The 20,946-nt window shown below is 53.9% G+C and overlaps 9 protein-coding genes across 9 annotated transcripts; 4 read left to right on the top strand and 5 right to left on the bottom strand.

The window, feature by feature from the left end:
* Positions 1 to 832: 832 nt before the first annotated feature.
* On the top strand, positions 833 to 2,544 carry POSPLADRAFT_1129781 (hypothetical protein; the record flags this gene model as incomplete). The annotated part of the gene is made up of 7 exons (XM_024483879.1): positions 833 to 1,211; positions 1,261 to 1,362; positions 1,417 to 1,591; positions 1,715 to 1,878; positions 1,926 to 2,224; positions 2,311 to 2,455; positions 2,504 to 2,544. Coding segments are annotated over 7 exons (1,305 nt in total), but the record flags the coding sequence as incomplete, so codon positions are not given.
* A 1,024-nt stretch (positions 2,545 to 3,568) lies between these two features.
* Positions 3,569 to 5,773, bottom strand: POSPLADRAFT_1072157 (hypothetical protein). Its single transcript, XM_024482492.1, has 10 exons — positions 5,530 to 5,773; positions 5,465 to 5,479; positions 5,338 to 5,409; positions 5,120 to 5,284; positions 4,744 to 5,062; positions 4,426 to 4,685; positions 4,081 to 4,371; positions 3,960 to 4,032; positions 3,840 to 3,908; positions 3,569 to 3,771 (listed from the first exon to the last, which is right to left on the bottom strand). Exons 1-10 carry the CDS (start codon positions 5,751 to 5,753, stop codon positions 3,700 to 3,702), a joined length of 1,560 nt encoding a protein of 519 aa, XP_024343834.1. The 5' UTR covers positions 5,754 to 5,773; the 3' UTR covers positions 3,569 to 3,699.
* A 244-nt stretch (positions 5,774 to 6,017) lies between these two features.
* On the bottom strand, positions 6,018 to 9,970 carry POSPLADRAFT_1063900 (hypothetical protein; the record flags this gene model as incomplete). The annotated part of the gene is made up of 20 exons (XM_024481737.1): positions 6,018 to 6,114; positions 6,171 to 6,293; positions 6,344 to 6,468; positions 6,523 to 6,584; positions 6,643 to 6,783; positions 6,836 to 6,981; positions 7,033 to 7,095; positions 7,147 to 7,234; positions 7,288 to 7,401; positions 7,463 to 7,657; positions 7,721 to 7,842; positions 7,896 to 8,284; positions 8,340 to 8,488; positions 8,536 to 8,665; positions 8,719 to 8,866; positions 8,917 to 9,028; positions 9,081 to 9,482; positions 9,537 to 9,558; positions 9,611 to 9,750; positions 9,809 to 9,970. The coding sequence occupies 20 exons, from the start codon at positions 9,968 to 9,970 to the stop codon at positions 6,086 to 6,088; spliced, it is 2,862 nt and encodes a 953-aa protein (XP_024343833.1). The 3' UTR covers positions 6,018 to 6,085.
* A 733-nt stretch (positions 9,971 to 10,703) lies between these two features.
* Positions 10,704 to 11,236, top strand: POSPLADRAFT_1037841 (hypothetical protein). The gene is made up of 3 exons (XM_024477281.1): positions 10,704 to 10,835; positions 10,888 to 11,057; positions 11,112 to 11,236. The coding sequence occupies exons 1-2, from the start codon at positions 10,739 to 10,741 to the stop codon at positions 11,049 to 11,051; spliced, it is 261 nt and encodes an 86-aa protein (XP_024343832.1). The 5' UTR covers positions 10,704 to 10,738; the 3' UTR covers positions 11,052 to 11,057; positions 11,112 to 11,236.
* A 738-nt stretch (positions 11,237 to 11,974) lies between these two features.
* On the bottom strand, positions 11,975 to 12,833 carry POSPLADRAFT_1051194 (hypothetical protein; the record flags this gene model as incomplete). The annotated part of the gene is made up of 5 exons (XM_024480133.1): positions 11,975 to 12,001; positions 12,054 to 12,137; positions 12,193 to 12,531; positions 12,608 to 12,718; positions 12,774 to 12,833. The coding sequence occupies 5 exons, from the start codon at positions 12,831 to 12,833 to the stop codon at positions 11,975 to 11,977; spliced, it is 621 nt and encodes a 206-aa protein (XP_024343831.1).
* A 451-nt stretch (positions 12,834 to 13,284) lies between these two features.
* Positions 13,285 to 13,970, bottom strand: POSPLADRAFT_1037839 (hypothetical protein). The gene is made up of 4 exons (XM_024477280.1): positions 13,854 to 13,970; positions 13,679 to 13,794; positions 13,542 to 13,627; positions 13,285 to 13,485 (listed from the first exon to the last, which is right to left on the bottom strand). The coding sequence occupies exons 1-4, from the start codon at positions 13,875 to 13,877 to the stop codon at positions 13,406 to 13,408; spliced, it is 306 nt and encodes a 101-aa protein (XP_024343830.1). The 5' UTR covers positions 13,878 to 13,970; the 3' UTR covers positions 13,285 to 13,405.
* Positions 13,971 to 14,355: 385 nt separating this feature from the next.
* Positions 14,356 to 15,267, top strand: POSPLADRAFT_1127477 (hypothetical protein; the record flags this gene model as incomplete). The annotated part of the gene is made up of 4 exons (XM_024483632.1): positions 14,356 to 14,405; positions 14,457 to 14,833; positions 14,887 to 15,060; positions 15,113 to 15,267. Coding segments are annotated over 4 exons (756 nt in total), but the record flags the coding sequence as incomplete, so codon positions are not given.
* Positions 15,268 to 15,398: 131 nt separating this feature from the next.
* POSPLADRAFT_1037838 (hypothetical protein) lies at positions 15,399 to 17,624 on the bottom strand. Its single transcript, XM_024477279.1, has 12 exons — positions 17,322 to 17,624; positions 17,258 to 17,266; positions 17,124 to 17,203; positions 16,968 to 17,067; positions 16,804 to 16,917; positions 16,362 to 16,753; positions 16,190 to 16,288; positions 16,024 to 16,134; positions 15,793 to 15,966; positions 15,636 to 15,674; positions 15,567 to 15,580; positions 15,399 to 15,499 (listed from the first exon to the last, which is right to left on the bottom strand). Exons 1-12 carry the CDS (start codon positions 17,599 to 17,601, stop codon positions 15,484 to 15,486), a joined length of 1,428 nt encoding a protein of 475 aa, XP_024343828.1. The 5' UTR covers positions 17,602 to 17,624; the 3' UTR covers positions 15,399 to 15,483.
* A 196-nt stretch (positions 17,625 to 17,820) lies between these two features.
* Positions 17,821 to 20,912, top strand: POSPLADRAFT_1175767 (hypothetical protein; the record flags this gene model as incomplete). The annotated part of the gene is made up of 9 exons (XM_024488377.1): positions 17,821 to 18,009; positions 18,070 to 18,219; positions 18,277 to 18,416; positions 18,475 to 18,551; positions 18,611 to 18,672; positions 18,727 to 19,046; positions 19,161 to 19,553; positions 20,371 to 20,559; positions 20,620 to 20,912. Exons 1-9 carry the CDS (start codon positions 17,876 to 17,878, stop codon positions 20,910 to 20,912), a joined length of 1,758 nt encoding a protein of 585 aa, XP_024343827.1. The 5' UTR covers positions 17,821 to 17,875.
* Between the last annotated feature and the right edge of the window lie 34 nt (positions 20,913 to 20,946).

Raw genomic sequence — 20,946 nt, 5'->3', positions numbered from 1 at the left:
TGTTCGCCTCCCAGCAACGCTTTCCGGGGGGCCTTGCTGTAGCGAGCTCGTGTATCACAGCACAACGACACGAGGTTACGGAAATGGTTTTAATGTGGGTCAAACCGGTGCGTACACTGTGCTTTACCAGGCAGTCGCGAGCCGGAGTTCTCGGCATGCTGGCCTTTCGAACCAATAACGAAGGGTTTGTCGACTCGGGGTGTCTGCGTGGTAGAGCGCAGTGATATCTTTGGGACACTGGCAACCTCGTCTCGTACTCATCTGCATCGATGTACCACCCTGCCCACTCCCTTCACGCGATGTTGTGGGAGGTAAGGAGGCCTCAACCGAGCATCTCATGACATATGTCAAACAGACTAACCTGCCACAGTCGCAATGGGCACCCTTGCCCTGAAGCATCGCCGCGGCTATACGCACAATCGTGATGTGAACTATCGACAAGTAGAGCGGTGGCGGAGGTCTGGACTAACTTGCAATAAAAGGACTCGTGAGCCAGAAGTATCCATCGTGTTGTCCGCAACGTCTTTGCATTCTGCCAATTCACGTCGATTTCTCTGCTCTATCTTTATACCTGCACAGATATTTCCCTGCAGTATGGCGCCTGTTCTTCTGGACGTTCGTGCTTCCTCTAGCTGCGCATCCAGTTCACAAACCCGCCCAGCAGGTTTCAGGTCCCAGTCTGGCGTATATCGTCCTGGGAGGATTCGTTGTAGTGGTAAGCGTGATTTTGCGAAAGCGGAGCATATATCGACAGGGACACTGTCAATGTCCTCGCAAAGGGCCGTCAGTCGAACTCTACCGAGTCGACGCCACGGCGAATTTCGCGCTTTGGATGCAGGAACATCTACTTTGCTCATTTTTTCCCTTAGTTCAGTATGGTTTCATTGCTCGTAAAAGAAAAGGTGTGGTTCTCGATTCCTCTGCCCTGGCTCTTTTAACGAATAGCGGCGTCGTGCAGTTGTATATCAACGAGGTTGTTCTGGGAACCGCCTTTGGCGTGATTATTGGTCCTCATTGTGCCGGTGGATTCGACCCCAGGTCTTGGGGAAGTCAAACGCAGAGGATTACACTCGAAGTCATGCGGATCGTGCTCGCCACCGGTCTGTTCGCTATTGGTGTAGAACTGCCGCGCGCGTACATGGCAAAACATGCGAAAGGCTTGCTAGTCATGGTCGTACCCACGATGGCATTCGGCTGGGTGATCGTTGCAGGTCGGTTTGTCCCACCGAGAATTTGACTTTATTACTCACGCATTATTAGCGGCCATATACGGTTTATTCCCCGGCTACGACTACATTTCTGCCCTCGTAGTGGCTGCTTGCTTGACGCCAACCGATCCCATCATCAGCGCAGCTATTGTTGGTGGGTGTACGCTGTCACTACTACTTGCGTCTGATCTCAATTCGGGACAATCAGGTGGCAAGTTCGCGGTCAAGCATATTCCCGTCAACTTGCACCATATCATATCCGCTGAGTCGGCAGCTAACGACGGCTTTGCCTACCCCTTCTTGAGCATATCAATTTATCTCACCGTCGATAGTTCCCGTCGGCAGGCAATCGGTGACTGGTTCCTGGTGGGCTGGTTATGTATGTCTTCACTGAATGTCCTTTTATTATTCTAACACACCCATAGATCAAGTCATTTTGGGCACGGTACTTGGGGCGGTACTAGGCGAGCCGCGGACCTCTGCCGCTGTACATATGCTAACTGCAGCGTGACGGCAGGTCTCCTGTTTCGTCACCTCATGAAGTTCTCGTATCGCAAAGGCTTCATAGACCGCGAGTCATACGTGGCCCAGTACCTTGCCTTGGCACTTCTCACTATCGGGATCTGCAGTACCATTGGCAGTGATGACCTCCTCGGTGCATTTGCAGCTGGTATGACCATCCACACAGGCGTGTCCTTGCTGTTGATTTTATCGCAGGTACTGCCATCAACTGGGATGGCCGTTTCCACGACCAGACCGAGAAAGAAGTCTTCTCGTCTGTGATCGACTTTCTGCTCAATTGCGGTTGTTTCATCTATATTGGTGCTTGGCTGCCATTCGAGCAGTTCAACTCGCCGGAATTGGGCATCACGCCTTGGCGTCTCGTTCTCCTGTTTATTGCCATTGTCTTCCTTCGTCGCATCCCTCCATTGCTGCTGTTGTACAAATGGGTACCAGAGATTGCCAACTGGCGTGAAGCTCTCTTCTCGGGACATTTTGGTAGGTATTTCTCGGATGTCGCAAGATAAGTGTACTGACCTTTATTGCAGGCCCTGTGAGCAGAAGACAGAGCTTATGATATGCTGTACTGAAAGTCTCTTAGATGGGCGTCGGAGCCATTTTTGTGTCCACTCTCGCTCTGACCAGGCTCCCGACGCCACAGTCTCCGCCGAAAGATCAAGCTGAGCATCTTGCTGCAACTCTGCAAATTATCGTATCTTTCGTCGTCTTGGGGTCTATCATCATTCGTGAGTATTATGTTGTATTCCATGATTCCGACTCAGTTTCCGTTCCAGATGGCCTCTCTATACCGTTCTTCACCCTCGGGGAGAATGTCAAGACACGCACGCTATCCATCACTCGCACCTGGACGTCCCGTGGAGCCACTACTCCCGAATGGTTGTTATCAGTCCGCAGCGCGCCTGCGCACGGAGTCACGCACCGGGATGCGCATACGATACCCGAGGGTGGGCGAGCGAAGATGACAGACCATGTGGCAACGAACATCGCCGAGGGGCAGGATGAAGAGGGACAGCATACACTACTCCACAACGGCGGTGCGTCTTCTATCAAGTCGTTTTCGGGAGATTCGGGGAGCTTTGGCTGCCCGCACCACGAGGCCCTCGACAGCCTGGTATCTTCAAGAAATGCTAGCCGCGTAGGTAATTCCACCCGCATTTCGGATGACTCTCACTCATCACCCACCAGGTCAAAATCATCGACGAAAAGGCAGCCAGTATTGGTAGGGCAAATCAGGGGCAACTCGCTGAAAGCGGAGTCCGCACCCCGCGGAGCGTCCATTTCCCGCGCGACAGGCAAGATCCGATTCGCAACTTGGAGATGTCTGAAGATGAGATTCTCAACTTCCCATCTGGAAGCGCATCGAAGAGGTCGATGCTCTTCTCTGCCCACCATGAGTCCTCTCAGGATGGGATCTTCGTCGACGCCACAGGTGCTCGTGGCCACGAGGGGGGAAGCAGACCGGCGGTCGAGGCTCAGCAGAAGACGGATTACGTTCCCGCAGCGCAATAAGACTAGCTGGAGGCTCCATCGGAGTCACGGTTAATTGGTCAATACTCTGATTAGGAACTGGTCCTGAACTGTCATTACTTCCGCGCACTTGTGTCACAACCCATGAACAGAGATTTTGTTGGTTCCGTGTTGGCTCTACTCGTCGCCGTTGTAGTGAGACTCATAGAAGATAGGGTTCTCAGTGGACGAGATGTTCCGTGTACGTGCCCACTAAGCAGAAGGAAATTCCTTCGGACATTGGTGTGAGTTCAGTCGAACGGACGTATCACCAATGTACCGGAGATAGTGAATAGGCGGACGCGTTCTGTACTTATATTCCTTGGAAAGAGTCGATCAGTACGACAATGGAACATACCAGTGGATACAATACTCCATTATGTCTACGCAAAATACAACAGCCACCCTCTACTGAGATCGAGATATATCGAGATAAATAGTACGCATTCCAGTCATGCTAGTGCTATCTGCCCGTAAGTCGGATCTCAAGCCAGCGTAATGGTGGGAACATAAATGCGGCAAATGCGGCAGAAAGCTAGCAGCAAAGAAATAAAACGTCGTCAACTAAACAAGCAGAAGTATAAACATCGTCGGTATACGTACCTCGAAGCCAAGATCTGCGCCGTAACCATCCGCACCTGCGTCCATACCGAGTGGCCCTGTATACCAGACCTGCAACGAAGAGATGAGTGACTGTATGCGTATCAATATGGTACTACATACTTGAGACATGCCAACAACAGCGCCCGCAACGCCGAAGCAGCCCGCAAGAATTCCAGCGAAACCTATCGGTAGTCTTCGCCCTATGTCAGATAGGCACCAACTTCCAGCTGGAACGACTCACTTGCTAGGCGTATCGTAGTCATCCAGGTTATACCCGCCGAGCGGACCATTCTTCCTGCGGAAGATAAAGTGTTCCTCTGCGACAATAACGATGAAGAACGCAGTCCAGTAGCTCAGGATGCTCAGGAAGTTCGACAGGATCTCGGAGAAATGCTCGCGCCCAGCAACACCCGCGACAGTGTACGTGACGAATGCGAGGAAAACCCACACGAACCGCGGCACAATCGCGAACGGGCGCCCGAGCGCTTGTACGGAGATGCCAGCGGAGTAGGTATTCGGGATGTTATTCGCGCTGAAGGGCAACGTCAAAGGACAGCAGGAAGAAAGGAGGAAAGATGGCACGTACACCACAGAGAACGCGAGCAAGACAAGAACGAACTTTCCTCCACCCTTCCATGGCGAAAGGACCTGTGAGAGCAGACCTCCCGTATCGCCGGCCGCGATGACATCCGTAAAGGCAGGGTCACTGATGGTCATGAGTGTAGCACCGAGGATCTCGACGAAGCAAACCGGGACCATAAGGCCAAAGAAGGTGAGGAAGAAGACCTTGAGAGGCGGCGTGTCCGCAGGTAATCTGCAGTTGTAATCCGCGGCTACCGGCGCCCACTGTAGAAGACATGGTCAGAGCTGGCTATATGCGCTACTAAGGGAGGAAGATACATACACCAGAGAAGGACCCGAATACGATGCCGCCGAAGGTCAGGATGTCGCCGGAAAGTGCCCGGCCGGTCGCCTCAAGCGGCTTTTGCGTATTGATGTCGAAGCCGGCGCGGCCTCCAAGACCCCATAGGAACAACATCACGATGCTCATGATCATCCACGCGTATCGTTCGTATATATGCACCATCTCATACCCGATGAAGCATGGCACGAGACTGCATATACCGACAATGATGATGCCTACGACGAGCGGAAGCGTCCCAGGGTTGATGGAGGCAAGCGTCTCACCACCGAGGATGACAGCTGTGACGGAGAAGCCAAGCCTGTTGAAGGCACGGTTCGAACACAAATCACGGTGATGCCGCGATGCGAATACTCACTGAGTAAGAATATTGAGGATGGAGTAAATGATGCCGCCAGCATAGCCAGAGCTATAGCGAGTGATGATCATCGTGCGCAAGCCAGTCTTCGGACCAAGCGTGCTGATGAATGCCACAGAGAGGGCACCCAGTGCACCGAAGCACAAGATGGTGGCAATGGCATGTCTGCGAGCATGGTGTCAGGCAAGTGAAGAATATATTGCATCATGAGGACTCACGGGAGAGTCAGCGAATAATACTCTTGCGCCAATACTCCAATTGGAATTGTCGTGAGTACGCAGTTGACCGAACTGATGCCACGTTCATCATGACGTTCGAGCTGCATGCCAGAAAAGGTTTACTGACCACCACATCAAAAAGCTTTGTGGGGGATCAGCACACGACCAAGAGGTTTCGCCGACAATACGCACTTGTTGTACATGTTCTTCGTCGATCGCTCATCCTCTGGCACACGCTCTACTCCCCTCGCCTCGACGCCGCTCGCGAAAATACGCTCAAGGATTGGTCCAAAGCGACCATAGCGCTTGACGATGGCAGTCTCGGGAGACCGCTCAGGGAGGGCGTCGACAGCAGCCGAATCGACAAGGACATTCTCCTTGTCGTCTTCGAAGGAGGCGCTCTGGCGGGGGGACATGAGGGAGAGAGGCGTGGAGGGGAAACCCGCCGACGCAGGGGACGGCGGAGTAGATATGGCGGGGCGTCGATAACAGTACCGAAGCGAATATCTTAGCGCGCTCCCCCCGCAAGGCACGCTCGATCGGATCACTCGATCACTCAAATTTTGCCTGCGTTTGGTGCGGGCGGCCCTCGCCCACGTGCTACTGCACAGCAAGCACCATATTACACACAACTCACCGGTCATTCACCCGCCTTGCATACTTCTAATTCGCACCGTTGCAAACGTTGTGTCCAGGGTTATCTACCAGCCATAAATACATCGAGCTCAGGCACACAGAGGGCGCACCCCTACGCTGGCGGCTTGTTGTCTTTTTGAGCTGCCAAACGCTCCAGGTCAGACGCGCGACCCCGCAGCACATGGCACGCGACGTACCCATCGTTATCCGGTCTCCCAGGGACAGCGCGATGCCCTGGGTCTTGCTTCTGATCCGCACATGTCCAATGATAGTCCCTGCCTCCGTTCGTTCCACACTCAGATTCGCCAGAGCGTCCTCGCCTGTGCCTAGATTGAGTGCATCGCCTACAATCACGGAACAAAGTACTCACCGAAGAGACTTCGCGCGTACATGTTCGCTGACAGGAAGTCGCAGTCGCCGGACACAGCGCCCTCGGGCGTCAAACATGACATATTGGTCGACTTCATGACATGTTGCAGGTACTCCCGTGGGTCGCTGTGTTCCACTAACATCAGCGCGGGGCGCGGAAATGTGACATTTGGCACATACGAAATAGACGTTGACACATTAACCCTGTTCTCCCATTCGAACTCTGTCCACATGCTCCGGAACTAAAGATGGATTTCAGTTAAGCGGGACTAGACCACTGAGCGGCGGCGCGTCACTCGCCTGCGCCTCGGTGCAGTATGCAGGCTTGATGTAGTCCATGATGTCGATGTGGATATCGTTCAAGATGACGCATTGTTCTGACATGCCTGGGCCTTCCCAGAGAATGCTGCCAAAGATAACACCAGTTTCTGTTGAGGATACCTGCACGCCACTGTCAGTGCTTCCAATACAGTCCCGGCGAAGACGGTAATACCTTTATCGTTGCCTTGATGCTCTGGAAGCTATGCGGAGCAACGGTGTAGACAGAAGGTCGCTCCACCAGCTTCAGGTCGCCCAATGTCGCAAAGTCCAGGCACAGGTTTTGCAATGTGTCAGCGGTCTGGTTGACCAATAGTACGTCTGGCGAAAAGGACATTAGTTGCGAAGCTTAAAACGTGGTGGTGGTCATACCGAGAAGGATATCGAATCCATGGACCTTGACATATGCCTCCGCATATATGGGGTCCGAGAAGCCTATGCATCAGATCTCAGGTAAATCCTTTCTGAAAGTAATGAAAACCTTACCAGTGAGCTGTGTGATGCGGCTGAGGTTAGAGATGAAGTCCTCCTGCACTTCGCTTGAGCCTGTCGCACGACCGACATCTTCGGCATCCTACATGTTAATATTAGGCACAGATTTGCGTGAACGAAATGAGCAGACCCCACGTCGATCATATCGTCCGCTGGCTTCTTTGAGAACTGACGGAAGGTCAGAAGATCGTCGACCTGCACGATCTTCACCTTCGCAGACTCCTGCTCCTTCTTCTCTGCGGCCTTTTTCTGCAAGCACGAACATCGCATGACGTCAGGACACAAAGGGAAAAACAACCGAATGACAAACCTCCTGTGCTTGCAGCATCTTGGAGTACGCAGACCGGGTATCATTCAAGAAGATGTCATGTACAATAGGCTTCTCCTGCAGCTCACTGAGCGTCTGAATGCAGTTCATGATCCGCTCGTTTGAATCCTCGTCAATCGGGACGGAGACGAACTTGGATTGCCCAACGCGAATGACGGAAGCCATGATCAGCATAGCCTACAACAACCAAGCACATCTACGTCAGTACGACATTCCTGAGCCAGACAGACAAACGGTTACCTCCGCCTTTATCATATTGGCTTTCTTCAGGTCATTGCTAACTTCTATGTACCTCAGCACAAGCTTGGTCAAAGACGAGGCCAGCACCGCGCCAGTGAAGAAGTCGCCGCCAAGAATCAGAGCTATACAACTATGTGTTAGGGAAGGATGGGACTCAATAGCATATATAACCTACTTCGGAGAGGCGGCTTCGCAGCAGCCTTCACAGCCTCTAACCGCGCGTTCGACACACTTGTGAACGCCGTTTCCGTCGCATACGTCCCGTCGGCGAGCACGCGCGGCTTCGTAGACTCGGCTTTCGGCTGGCTTTCTTCCTCCTCCTTCTTCTCCTCTTCACCGCCTGCCTCTTCCAGGAGCCGCTGCTCGGACGCTACAATGGGAATCTCGCCAAGCACCTTGCGCAGCTCGCGGAAGACTTCCTGGATTCCGGACGCGCCCTCTGTGTACTCGCCGAGGATCCAAAGCACCCCGCGGTACACCTTCCCAGACTTGATGTCCCCGAGGGTCTGCGTGAGCTTCTCGCAGATGGCAGTACGCAAGGGCGGGAATTTCTCGACCACCTCTCTGCATGACCCATCGTCACGCGATTGTACGAGGATGTGCGTACGCGTATACGCACCTGACAAAGGCGACAACATCGAGGGCAGAAGGATTGTTAGAGTCTCCGAGGAAATCCATGAGGGCATGGACCACGCTCGCAGCTACCTCTGAGAATTTGACAGCGCAAACGTGGATGGACTGAATGAGGAGCTGTCGGTACTCTGGTGCCTAGGGAGAGGTCAGCGTAATCTTTGAGATGTTGCAAGCTCCCTTACCTTGTCAAAGTCCTGCTCTTGCGTTTTCTGCAGCTGCTTTTTGAAGAAGAGAACAACCTCCTCGACATTCCTGCTCGTGACCATGTTGAGCACAATGTTGATCGCCTTCCGGCGAACATCGAGGTCGGCGCTATAAACTGAGATCAGCCACGACAATGGCGGTGTATTGTACACAACGCGTACCTGGACAGAATTTGCAGGATGTCCATAGTAAGTGGGTCCAAGACATGACCGTGTTTCGCGCGCAGCGTGTCCAGGCGGTCGAGGACAATGAGTTTCGCATTGTTGTCCGACTCCTTCAGAACGAGTTGAATGTAGCAGTGTGCGGCGGCTGCGTCACCGTCAGGCGAAGGTACAGTATGTGCGAAGATAACAACGTACCTTTGATAGCAGCAGGATTCTGAGTGAGATTAGTCAAGGTTGTCGCAGCTTCGTATTTGACAGCATGCGAGGACGCGTTCAGCAGCTCAGATATCAGCAAGATGTACCGAGACTGTAGAACGCATTTGAGCTAGGTCGCCGCGTGTTATATTTCCTTCACTTACCCTGTAATGGCTCTCTTTCTTGCAGTCGAGCCGGATGACCTCAATGATACTCATCTGCAACAGCTCGTCCATGGCTGGGATTTGATCGAACACCTGGACGATATACTCCACGGCCTTTGGCATTGCACAGTTTGCGAGGAACACGAACGCGTTCCGCTTGCACGTCGCGTCCGACTCCGCAGCGAGGAAAGTCTGTATGAGCTCCGGGGCATCGGGTATCAGGTGCTCGAATTGGCGGTAGATGGAGTAGATAGCAAAGACGGCGTTCTTGCGGACGTAAGAGTGCCTGTGCTCGAGGCATGCGCGGCATGTGGGGATCAGCGGCTCGAGGAGTTCTGCCTCCTTGGAGATTTTCTGAAGGAAGCGAAGTGTCGCGCCTCGGATGTACTCGTTCGGGTGTTGCTGCACGAATAGTCACTCGACTGCCTAAAGGATGCCATACTCACATGAACTCACAAGGTCATTCCGGATCGCGTTACTTCACGCATAGTAAGAATGTGAAGTAGAAAGCAGAGAGAGCAAGGACGTACACGACAAGAATCATCTCCTGCTTCAGCTTACCGTTGTCGTCATACTTCGGGCACACTTCCCAGTAGAAGTGTAGCAACTTCTTGAGCTGCTTATTCCGCGACGGCATGACATATTGGATGATGGGCATGAGCAGTTGCGGCTGTGTTTATTCCCGCGTTCAGTGCACAAAACCCACTACCCTAGACAGTTGAATATACCTGATGGTTCCCATTAATTGTCGAGACGATGATCTTGCGTAGCGTGTCTAGCTTGACCTCGTCAGAACCCTTCTGAAGGGCGGTCCTGAGGTCCTGAGTAGACGGCGTCTCGGAGCTGTCCTCATAGATGATAGTGTAGCAGGAAGCCTCAGCCGACGCCATTATGAAGGGATTAGAGTGTGTTGACTGAACAGGTACGGCGGTGTATGCTACGCAGCCCACGTGGAGATCGGTGCACACGAGCGCCTACACGCTCATACGTGACCGTCCACCGTTGAGTCCCTCCTTGGACGGCCAGACGCTGGTGTGGCATTTCTGTGAACATGCGGCCGGTATGCCGAATTGAATTTCGGTTGCACACTACTCCTGCAAGCCACCTCCCACGTGTGGTAGCTGGTTGGCTCTTTCGAAGGACCTACGCTGTCCTACTGTCCATATGATACGAAAGTTCTGTCCGAGAAATCGCACCATTGGTCACCGTAGCTCTTCTAGAAATGATACTTTCCTCCAAAAGGTGACGGTCTTACTCAACCTATGATTGGGTTTGATGTGCTTCCAGCTAATTCCATATCATTAGACCTGTTTAACTCCGTGTGTGCTAAGCGGACCCCTGACGCGAATGGGCGAGCCCTAGAAACAAAGGGCTACTGAGGTAATTTGTGGCTGTGATGATGTCCAGCCAGGTCGACCGTTGCGTCCGAATCCCGCATCAGCCACTTGCGCACAAATATTCTCAGGTAGGTCTAGCGATATGGAACCAGCTGTCACACGGGTTCGACTAAATACACCCGATCTGATCCCTTGCTCGCATCGAGCCGCCGCACCGAGCGTGCGTGTATAAAGCCTCGTGCGAGGTCCCCTGTCTTTTGTCCTCAAACCACTACGTTCGCAAACCCGCCCACCACCCTACCACTTCGTTGAATATCCAACATGAAGTTCACAGCTGCCGCCGCCTTCGCTGCCCTCGCGCTCATGACAGCCTCCCCTGTGGGTGCCGGGCCCATCGCTTACGGTGTCTGCCAGACCGGTAAGCACTGTCCCTGCGCTGCAGTTCAATTACACTGACCTTTACACCACAGGCTGTAACGCAGTCGCTGTCGCCTGCTACGCCGCCGCTGGTTTCCAGTTCGGCACGGTCGTGGCGGCTGTTGCGGCCCCGGCAACGATCCTCGCATGCAACGCTGCACTCGGGACCTGCTCTACGATGTGCGCCACTGTGGCTCTCTTTGCCCCTACTCCGTGAGGAATGGTAGGTGAACAATGTTCGTAGCATGGCATTATATTGATATACTGCACTTTTCAGCTCTTAGTGTCGGCGTCGAGTCCGCCATTGCCTGGTTGCACAACATGACTAGCCTGTGCATCGTAATCGTCTTATTCGTGCAAGTGATTTGCTATCGTCCTGTAATATATTGTTGCACTCCACTGGCTCACGGCATGCGCAGTCGTGCCGTCGTCAGTCGTCAGTACAGATAGTCAGCAATTTGTGTACAATATGTCCCATGGCTATCAGCGGACGCTGTTGATGTAGTCACAACTCCCGCTGATAGGCAGAGATCGCTTCTGAGCCATGCGGTGCACGTCCTTCGGTTGAGCGGAGGGCGTACGGAGTTCTTGTGAAATATGAACGCACCGTACTGCATACGTGGAGATAACTGGCCCGACTTGCGCCATCGTCACAGGATGGGGGCATGCCAGGTATCGAAATGACTATTTAAGACTCGTTCCGCTTCATGGCGCCTGCATCGTGTGCTTCTGGTCAAACCTTGGTCGATGACCGTGACCCTTTTACCTATCTTAGTTTGTCGGAGATAGGGCGAACGTTTCTAGCCATTGAACCCCGTCATCTATGTGGGGGTTTGATGGTCGAAGGCGCTGCCGAAAGCAGTTGTGTAGGGCCGTAGACTTCCGGCCTCTTCATCTAGCGTACGTGGTGCCAGGTGCTCATCTCGTAGTCATAAATAGTCTGCCTCCGTGGCTGCATTCACAAATATATCTTTTACTAAATCACAGTCAAGCCTGACTTGGGACCTGTATGCCAATTCTCCTTCAACAGCAAACCTTCGACAGCGAGCTACTGGAAGGAAATGCTGTCTCGTCTCAGTATTTTTGTGTAAGTGTCCGCTGGTCTTAAAATAGACACGGACTCCTCCCACCAAATTCCCCTTATGTTTGCAACCCTAGTGTAGCCCTCTATTGATGTATCAATACAAATGCGTCATTGATGCTAAATGAACCTACGCACCAGCTTTATGATATTCTCTCTCTCGGCATACGGTAGCTGGTATATCTCCTCGCGAGTCATGGATATCACCCGCAATATCAGCGCCTGACAACGCACACCATGATGAACTAACGCAGCACATGACGAACGGATAGCAAACCTTCTGGTCGTCTGGAATGTTGGCCAGCGCCGGCGCAAGCGCAGATGGTATCATGCCAGCAGGTGCTTGAGGCGGTTGTGAATATGAGGCAGGTCCTGACGGGCCTGTCGGAGCATTGAACTGAGGGGCAGAAGGTGCAGGTGCAGGTGCAGGGTAGCCACCAGAAGGATAAGAGGGTGGTTGAGAGGGGTATGTTGGTGTGGCCCCGCGGTGTGGTGGCTGGGACACAAGGTGGGGAGGAATGGCAGAGGCAGGAGGTGCACTGACTGGGGCTGCCGGCGGTGGTGCTTGAGCAGTAGAAGAGGCTGCTGGAAGTGCACCGTATGATGCTAGTGTTTTCTACATGCCAGTGCGAGCAGATGAGCACAAAGGGACCCGATAAGAACGTCTCCAAGGACCGGGTTTGTGAGCATACCTGGATGACGTCCATATTGACGGCGTTGACGTTGACCATTACGGCCATTAACGCATAGGCAATTTGTGGCTGGCTGTTCAATATGACGCGAGCTTGCTCTGGTGTTGTCTTCTGCATGGCGACCGGACATTAGGTTCCTAGAGTGGGGTGCAAGCTGAAAACCAACCTTGAGCTGCAGAAGGAGCTCGAGAAGCTGGTCTTCTTGTAGTGCTGCTTGAGATGACATGTTCGCAAAACTCCTCGTTGGTTGTATATGTGGCTCGTTTCCCGTTATCGCAGCGAGCGTGTTTTCCGAGCCGAGCCCAGTCACTGCACAATGAACGTTCTTAGCCAGTCTTAGGCGCTGACAAGCACCCTCATCTCGATCGTGATCGGCGCAAGTGATCGTGTACGCGTTGGTTCTCCGCACTCTGCGCTGCAGCTTTCAGCTCGACGGGCAGGAACTCCGTTCTACATGTATTTTGTGTTCTCACGACAGCCAAAAGGTCTCGCTGAACACTAATTTATTCGGTTAGCTGACAGATGTCTCATCGTCTGCTAACCAACGACCTAGTATAGTTGCGATGCAGCCATTCTATTCAGGCCGTGCGTGCACAAGCGGAAATACCTGCCCATGAGAATTCAGAATCTCGGCAGCGGAATGCAGTAGCGCTGAGCAACGATTGTCCCCATCTGACTACAAGACGATCTTCCGATATATTCTTTGTATTATTCTTACAACCGCGACGACGAAACAGGTCTGCCAGTCAGGAATTCGCGTTTACAATTCCATAATGTACGGACGGCGGCGAAGGACGCTCACGCTCCAACAAGCCCCGCGAGCTTGCCTTGGGAGTCCAAGCCCACAACGCTGTCGCAGCCACCAACGTGCTGCTGGCCTGGGGGAATCGGTACATGAGTGACTGCAGGGCAGATGCAATCGCAAATTGCGTACTGATGAAGATGTTGGGCACAGTCCTCTGGCCGGTCTTCTCTTGAAGGTAGGCCTGAATCGCGTCACCCTCGTCCAGCTCGTCAAGCCTGATAGAACGCCATGAGCCCCACAGCTAGTATGAGTATTCTAGGACATACTCGTAGATCTTGGTGGGGACGTCAGGGAACTTGGTGGTGAGAAGCTGCTTGGCGCGCTTGCAGTACGGGCACCAGCTCTTGGAGAAAATAGCAATCTTGTTGCTGGAGATAGTGGACTGACGGGGGACACGATAGCAATCAACGATGGATCGCCCGCACGCGTCTAGGGACTCACCTCGACAAGGTCTTTAGCAGCCATGACTTTACGCTGGTAAGGAGAAGGGTTGGAAGAAGATGGGGCAGCCGTTGCGACTGACGATGCGGTTGGTGCTTACAGGATCGGGGGTCTGTGAGAAGAAGAGAGTTGTGAAACCGGAACTGAAGCCTCTATATAGTCGGGGGAGCATCCGAGTCGTCTGTCAGCCCGGGCCTGGCGCGGGCTTGAAGCCTGCAGCGATGACACACTCTCGCGTTATCCGCGTCACGTGTGCGTCATTGCATGGTGCCTTGCCTTTTTGAGCGCGTGCCAAACATAACCATGTCCATCGTGAAGACTGTCTGCAGCGTGCTCGAGCGCATCGCACCCCTCCGCCTCGCGGAGAAATGGGACAACGTGAGTAACGGCGGCATAAAAAGTGTTGCTGAAGTTGAGTTTCATCCAGGTTGGCCTCATCATCGGTATTTTGGGTCTCAGTCATTCCAGGAAACATGCCTGAGCGACCTTCTCGTCCACTTCAGAGGCTCCCCAACAGCGCGCAAATGCCAACCGCGTACTACTTACCATTGAGTACGACTTTGAATCATATCCCTCCCTGCACCGGGCCTAATACTGTTCAAGTTTGACACCAGCCGTATGCGCTGAAGCCCTCAATTCACCCACCGCCATGATTGTGTCATACCACCCGCCAATCTTCAAGCCTCTCTCCGCGTTGACGTTATCCAACCCACTGCAGGGATCGCTGTTGCGCTGTGCTGCCGCGGGAATCTCCATATATACTCCACACACTGCTCTTGATTCCGTCATAGGCGGGATCAACGACTGGCTCTGTCTCGGTGTCAACAACCAGCTCGTCCCAACACGGGATGCATGGCGATACATCGGCGAACCCAACAGCGAAGGCTTGGGCGGCTCAGGCCGCATGATCAAGCTCAGCGAGCCCGTCAGTATGCAGGAATTGCAGCGCAGGATCAAGAGTCATTTAAAATTGGATCACAGTATGCGGCTCCCATTGTCTGCTATTAACGATTTCACCTAACACGACCTATAGTCCAAGTCGCATATACCTCCGCCCGCGATTTGACGAACGTCCAATCTGTCGCAGTGTGCGCAGGATCTGGAGGTTCAGTGCTCCTCGGAGTAGACGCCGATGTCTACTTCACAGGCGAGATGGCCCACCACGAGGTGCTTGCGGCCGTGGCTAGCGGCCACAATGTTATCCTATGTATGTCTCTTTCCATGGGATGCTTTCTACCGGATCTCACCTAGCGTCGCAGGCGGCCACACGAATACAGAGCGCGGGTATCTACCTGTACTTGCTGAAAAATTAGTGCGCGAGCTATCCTTCGACGCGCGTTCTGGAACATCCGAGCCACCAACACTTGATGTACAAGTAAGCAAGGAGGATTGCCACCCTCTTGTCATTGTATAAGATCCTTGCCATACCGAGCTGTACAAAGAAGCACCGGTGCATTTATAGGAGTTGGTCCATGTTGCAGCGTATCTGCACCCGACTGCCCTGCCCACCTTGTTCGTCTGCACAAGATATCTCTCCGCGCCAGTCAGTGCATCATATACAATTGATCTATTGCCATATTTCGGAGGAATGCACACATCGTGAAATGGAAACGCGCAGCGATATATTAGGTTACCGATCAACCTCCCTACGGTACACAGGAAGAGTTAGTATAGAAAGCCTTACCGACAGCTTGGAGGGGCGGGGAAACGTACCCAAATACGAGATCCTGGAAGGAGTGTCGGTCAGCATGCCTGAGAATGCACGCGGCTAAAAGCACTTACCATGGTTCCAATAATGGCCACAACGTCGGCGATGAAGTGCTGTTGGAAAGTGTAAAGCCCCATACATCGATTACCATCGGCGCCGAAGCACTTACATCTGTAAATGAGTAACCATTAGCAAAAAAAAAGAATGACGCTGGGAGAACACGGGGCACGTACGTCTCATCATCATGTCTGCACCTGCCAAATGCGCGAAACCAGGCGCGCGGATCTTGCATCGGTATGGACGATTCGAGCCATCCGACACGAGGTACACGCCCATCTCGCCCTTAGGCGCCTCAATGGCGCTATATGTCTCGCCTGGAGGAACAGAGTAACCCTCACTGAAAAGCTAGGGGCAAATAGAAACTAAGTAGACGCCCTCCCCATGTCATATATCGTGGCAAACCTTGAAGTGGTGGATGAGGGATTCCATGCTCTCCTTCATAGAAGCGCGTGGTGGGGGGACAAGTTTGTAGTCATCCACCTTGTAGGCACCGGTGGGCATCTTGTTCAAACACTGGGGAGGGGAAAGTAAGGAGATTATACCACCGTGAGGTGCGTAGATAGCTCACTTGGTCAATGATACGCAATGACTCTCGGAATTCCTGCACACGACAGAGGTATCGGTCATAGCAATCACCGTTCTTACCGACCGGGACATCGAACTCAACCTAGAATAAATACCATCGTAAGCCCTCCAGTCTAAACCCAGAATGGCACATCATCGTCCAAGTTGAGACGCACCTCGTCGTACTTGTCGTACGGCGCAATCTTCCGAATGTCCCATGGCACACCGCTGCCTCGCAGCATGACACCACTGAAGCTGTAGTCCAATGCTTCCTTCGCCGAGACGCGCCCAATGCCTATTGTACGTTCCTTCCAGATACGGTTACCAGTGACGACCTCCTCGATCTCATCTACACGAGAACCGAACTGCGACGCCCACTGGTAGATGTCCTCCAGCAGTCCATGCGGCAAGTCGAACGCAACGCCGCCTGGACGCACATACGCAGAGTGAAGACGAGCACCTGAGACGCGCTCATAGAACTCCATGAGCTTCTCGCGTTCCTCGAAACCCCACAGGAACGGCGTGAGGGCACCGACATCCATGGCGTGCGTAAGGACAGCCATAAGGTCTGTTATCATGAAATGAGCTTCAAAAGAGATTTATCGTCGAGAAACTTACGGTTCAGGACTCTGGTGATCTCTCCGAAAAGGGTTCTGATCCACTTCGCGCGTTCAGGAACCTCAATGTTAAGTAACTTCTCGACAGCCAGTGAGTAGCACAGCTCGTTCGTCACTATACCGCGCATGAGGTCTGGATGCAACAACAGAATATGTAGAGCATACTCATGGAGACATAGTCGAGTCGATCAAAATATGGCAATGCCTGAGTGTAGGTCTTGTACTCTATGAGTTTCTCGGTTCCTCTGTGGAGAAGACCGACGTGCTATTCGTTGAGCGTAAGTCAAAGAACAAGGACCAGCCCGCACAGATAGTACTGACGGGATCCGCGCGCAACACTTCCTCGCCATTCAGCTCCAAGATCAAACGAAGCACACCGTGGGCAGCAGGGTGCTGTGGACTGTAAAATCACATGTATAAGAGGCATACAAGTTAACTCATGATACACGCATACCCAAAGTTCACTATTTCGCGACAAAATTCAGCAATGTGAATAGGAGTATGCCGCCAACAACTCACCAGTGAAATGCCTCATCTGCGCATCCTTCCTCGTACCTGTCTCCGCAAGAATATCCGACGCGTGAATCCCCTGCAGATCTTCTACCGTATGCGTGTTCAATAGATTTTTCACACCCGCCGTCTGCGCGGTAGCTTTGGGATCCACCACGGGCTCGGCCTGCAGTGCAGCCGGGGTACTCGAAAGGTGACGGCGGTTGGCGAGAAGCGAAGAAGACGGCGAGGACGCCGTGGACAGACGCGGCGCCCGCGCGAGCTGGCGACGGAGGAGCGTCGAGGCCATCGTCGCCGGACTCTAGGTGTATGCTCAAGATATCGTCGTCGACGTTGTCGGTGCCAAACGGAACAGTTGTCATTCGGCGCTGCCGTTGCGTCTCAATATGGTGATGTGCGCTCACGGTCACGTGGGTAAGCGTCATTGCTTCAATCGCGACGCGAGCGCTCGTGAACGTTGGCGAAGTCAAGGTCACTGGTTGGCGCAGCACGCCTTGCACAACTTATACGCAGACAACCTGCATCCAACATTGTTACGAGGGTACTGAGGCCACAACGGGAACATGAAGTATAGCCCAAGCATGCGCGCAATTCTCTTATCGGCAGTCGCCCTGCTCGCCGTCGTGCGCGCGGAGGAGGCGCCATGTACCGCCCATGACGGCGATGACTACTACGACCTGAGTCCCCTCAAGTCGAAGTGCGTAGATGCAGCTCGTATGACATTCATGGAGGAAATTGACACACGCCAGCTCTCCAGTAAAGACTACGAGTTCAAGTCGCCCGACGGCAAGGATTTCGTCCTGAATGTCTGCAAGCCTGTGAACCATGATGTATGGGCCCCGAAGGTCGACAATCCCGAGAATGTCGCTGGATTCACCCGTCATGATCGTGGCGACTTCTCTATTGGGTGAGCATAGGCAGTACGTGCCGCGCCACGCGCAGGAATGACTTAATAGTGTCATAGAGAAACAAACACGACGCTGACAGTCCAGAATGGGCACCCCATGCTAGTCATGACCAATGGGTCTCCTTGCCCCGGCGCAGAGTCGACGCGAGGCTCTACGGCTATCCGATTCATATGCGATACTTCGGTGTTTGAAGCAGGTCAGTCCATGCTCATCGGGAGGTCGGGTCGAAAAAGGAGTGGCTTAGTGCTGGATAGGCAAGCCTGATATTGTGGCGCAATTGCCACCGGACGACGACTCTGCATGCGCATTCTTCATGGAGTGGCGGACCCATGTAGGGCGATCGTCTACTAGGATTTGAATCTGTTGTACTGATATGACGCGATTTCACAGGTCGCCTGTCCTACGCATGAGAAAACAGGCCGCATAGGATTTCTGACCGTCCTCGCAGCTATGTGAGTTGCATTTATTCGGTATCATCAGCGAAACTCGAGTCTGATCAAAAATAGATTGACGACTGCGTTCATGCTTTACATCATTGTGGGAACCTTCTACAAACGTTACGTACTGGAGTTGCGAGGGTTCGACCAAATTCCGCGGCTCTCGATCATCTCGTTTAGCGGGACCATGACATGGGTGCGCGATCGCATCGACCACATCAGGGATCGGTCAAGCGGCGGGGGACGTAGCGGCGGAAGCGGCTATAGGGGATTAGGTGGGGAAGATGAGCCGATGATGCATGGCCCGCCAGGGTACCTGGACGAGCAGGACGAAGATGAAGCGCATGATCTGGAGGCGCAGACGGGCAGTGAGGGCGCACGACCTGCGGGTACGGGCGAGAACGATGTGATTCAATCGTAACGGTAGCTCCGCTGTGTGTCCACGGAATGCTAACAGCTATGCGACGGATTCGCCTATCGAGATAGAAACTGAGAGTAACTAGCACTCTGCCACTTCACGATGGCATCTGGTGACCCGGGTGAGATACACTGCGATGAGCCGGAGAGGCTGAGAGATCGTCGGGTATCGGAACACCGGGACGCCTGGGTATCGATGCGGACTCTGTGTGTGCCCTGGGCAAGGGCGTGTTGGGGGGGTCCTCGAGGCTCGCGCTGCGGGGGTGGGGTCATCTTCGCGCCTGTGATGGAGCACGATAAGGACGGTGCGATGACTGTGTTGTGTCCTGGGCACAGAGGGCGACGAAGACACAATTATTTGTACGCTCTCTTTGGAGGCGGATTGTTTGGAGGCAGCCGGGGCAGTTGGCAGGGTCGAGGGGACAATAGGCTGCCATGGCTGCAGCGACGTCGGGGCGGAGGCAATCGCGGGCGCCTGTGTGCGTGGGAAAGTCGAAACGGGCGCTGAGGGCGGCGAGGACGGGTCTGTCCTGGACGTAATTGAGGATCCGCCACCGGGGGGACTTGGGCATTGTCTTTCTGTTCTCCTCGCCTCCCTGCCCGTCTTTTTTTTCTTTTCTTTTCCTCCGTCTTTTATTCCTCCTCTTCCCTCACGACACATTGCACGACACGACCCACCATGGACCACCACCACCACCACCATCACCAGTCCATGGACGATCCCAATCCAAATTTCCTTCCCCAGACCTATCCGATGTACGCGAATGAAGATGACGGCGCATACCTCATGTACCCTCAGCAGATGCCTCCCTATCAGGTCGTGCATCCCGGCCCTCCTCCGCGTGGGTGCTTTCTGTCATTCTTCATCTCAGCGGACAATGTAGATCTGATGCACCCGCCCCTCGCGTTGCCTTCCTCTGGCCGGCACGCCTACAGGCCAAATGAGCGAGTCGGACCTACACCAGGCCATGCAGTACCAAAGGTCGCTCAACATGATGCCCCAGCAGTATCCCGCACCCGTGTACACCGCGTCGCCGCCTCATGGCGTGATGCCTCTCTCCGCGTCCCCTCCCCCTCAATCACCCAATATGTATGACCCGCTCTCGCCCCCCGTCTCCGGATCGGAGACATCCGCGTCCGGCCCCTACCATCCTTCAAGGAACAGCTCTGCCACGGGCTCCCCCTCCTCGTCCCGTGCTAATTCGCTTGTCCACCGGCACCCGTTGCGGTACAACCCGACCCCTTCCCCCACCAGCTCCTCCGCCGGTCGCCGAAGTCGCGGCCGCTCCCTTTCAGACGACGAAGACATGGGTGGCATACACTCCGCAGAGAACCTCGCTAATACAAGGAAAGAGGCCACGCGCAGACAGCGAATTGAGGCAGAGCAGCGGCGTCGGGACGAGCTCCGGGACGGGTACGCTAGACTAAAGGATGTTCTTCCGGTCTCCAATCAGAAGAGCAGCAAGGTCTCTCTCCTAGAGCGAGGTGAGTCGCAGTCACTATCCTTTGGGGATTCCTCGCTGATCGTCGTTCATCTTCCCCAAGCGTGCAATCATATCACTGCCCTCGAAAAGTCTAACAGACAAATGCAAGCGCGCCTTGCCCAGGTAGAGTCGGAAGTTGGACGACTTCGCTCGCTCAACGAGAAGATCTCTCTCGGCGTCGGTAACACGCCGTCCCCCGGGCAGGTCAATATGGACTCTCGACCGCTGTCGCCCCCGCCTGAGGAAACCAAGGTTCCGGCGCCGCAGCAGCAACATCAGCTCACCTCTGTTGCCGGACAAGAGCCGCTACGGGAAGATTCAGACAGTCCGGCCGCCTCGGAGGCAGACTTCTGATGCACGATGGGCCGTCAACCCGCACTTCCACCGA

The sequence above is a fragment of the Postia placenta genome (assembly GCF_002117355.1).
Source record: "Postia placenta MAD-698-R-SB12 unplaced genomic scaffold POSPLAscaffold_1, whole genome shotgun sequence".
Lineage (NCBI taxonomy): Eukaryota > Fungi > Basidiomycota > Agaricomycetes > Polyporales > Adustoporiaceae > Rhodonia > Rhodonia placenta.
The sequence above is the reverse complement of the archived record's forward strand: the minus strand, read 5'-3'. Positions and strand labels throughout refer to the sequence as shown.

Bases quoted from the DNA above. Each gene is read 5' to 3' on its own strand.
- POSPLADRAFT_1072157 (XM_024482492.1), bottom strand. From the start codon at position 5,753: ATGTCCCCCCGCCAGAGCGCCTCCTTCGAAGACGACAAGGAGAATGTC. The intron at 4,686-4,743 runs GTATGTATCTTC...TGTCTTCTACAG, and splicing joins TATTCGGGTCCTTCTCTGGT to TGGGCGCCGGTAGCCGCGGA. The intron at 4,033-4,080 runs GTGAGTCGTTCC...CATAGGGCGAAG, and splicing joins GACTACGATACGCCTAGCAA to ACTACCGATAGGTTTCGCTG.
- POSPLADRAFT_1037841 (XM_024477281.1), top strand. From the start codon at position 10,739: ATGAAGTTCACAGCTGCCGCCGCCTTCGCTGCCCTCGCGCTCATGACA. The intron at 10,836-10,887 runs GTAAGCACTGTC...TTTACACCACAG, and splicing joins TTACGGTGTCTGCCAGACCG to GCTGTAACGCAGTCGCTGTC.
- POSPLADRAFT_1037839 (XM_024477280.1), bottom strand. From the start codon at position 13,877: ATGGCTGCTAAAGACCTTGTCGAG. The intron at 13,795-13,853 runs GTGAGTCCCTAG...GTCCCCCGTCAG, and splicing joins CTGCTAAAGACCTTGTCGAG to TCCACTATCTCCAGCAACAA. The intron at 13,628-13,678 runs GTATGTCCTAGA...GCGTTCTATCAG, and splicing joins GTCCCCACCAAGATCTACGA to GCTTGACGAGCTGGACGAGG.
- POSPLADRAFT_1037838 (XM_024477279.1), bottom strand. From the start codon at position 17,601: ATGGCCTCGACGCTCCTCCGTCGCCAGCTCGCGCGGGCGCCGCGTCTG. The intron at 16,135-16,189 runs GTGAGCTATCTA...TCCCCTCCCCAG, and splicing joins CATTGCGTATCATTGACCAA to TGTTTGAACAAGATGCCCAC. The intron at 15,675-15,792 runs ACGTGCCCCGTG...ACTTTCCAACAG, and splicing joins CAGACATGATGATGAGACGT to CACTTCATCGCCGACGTTGT.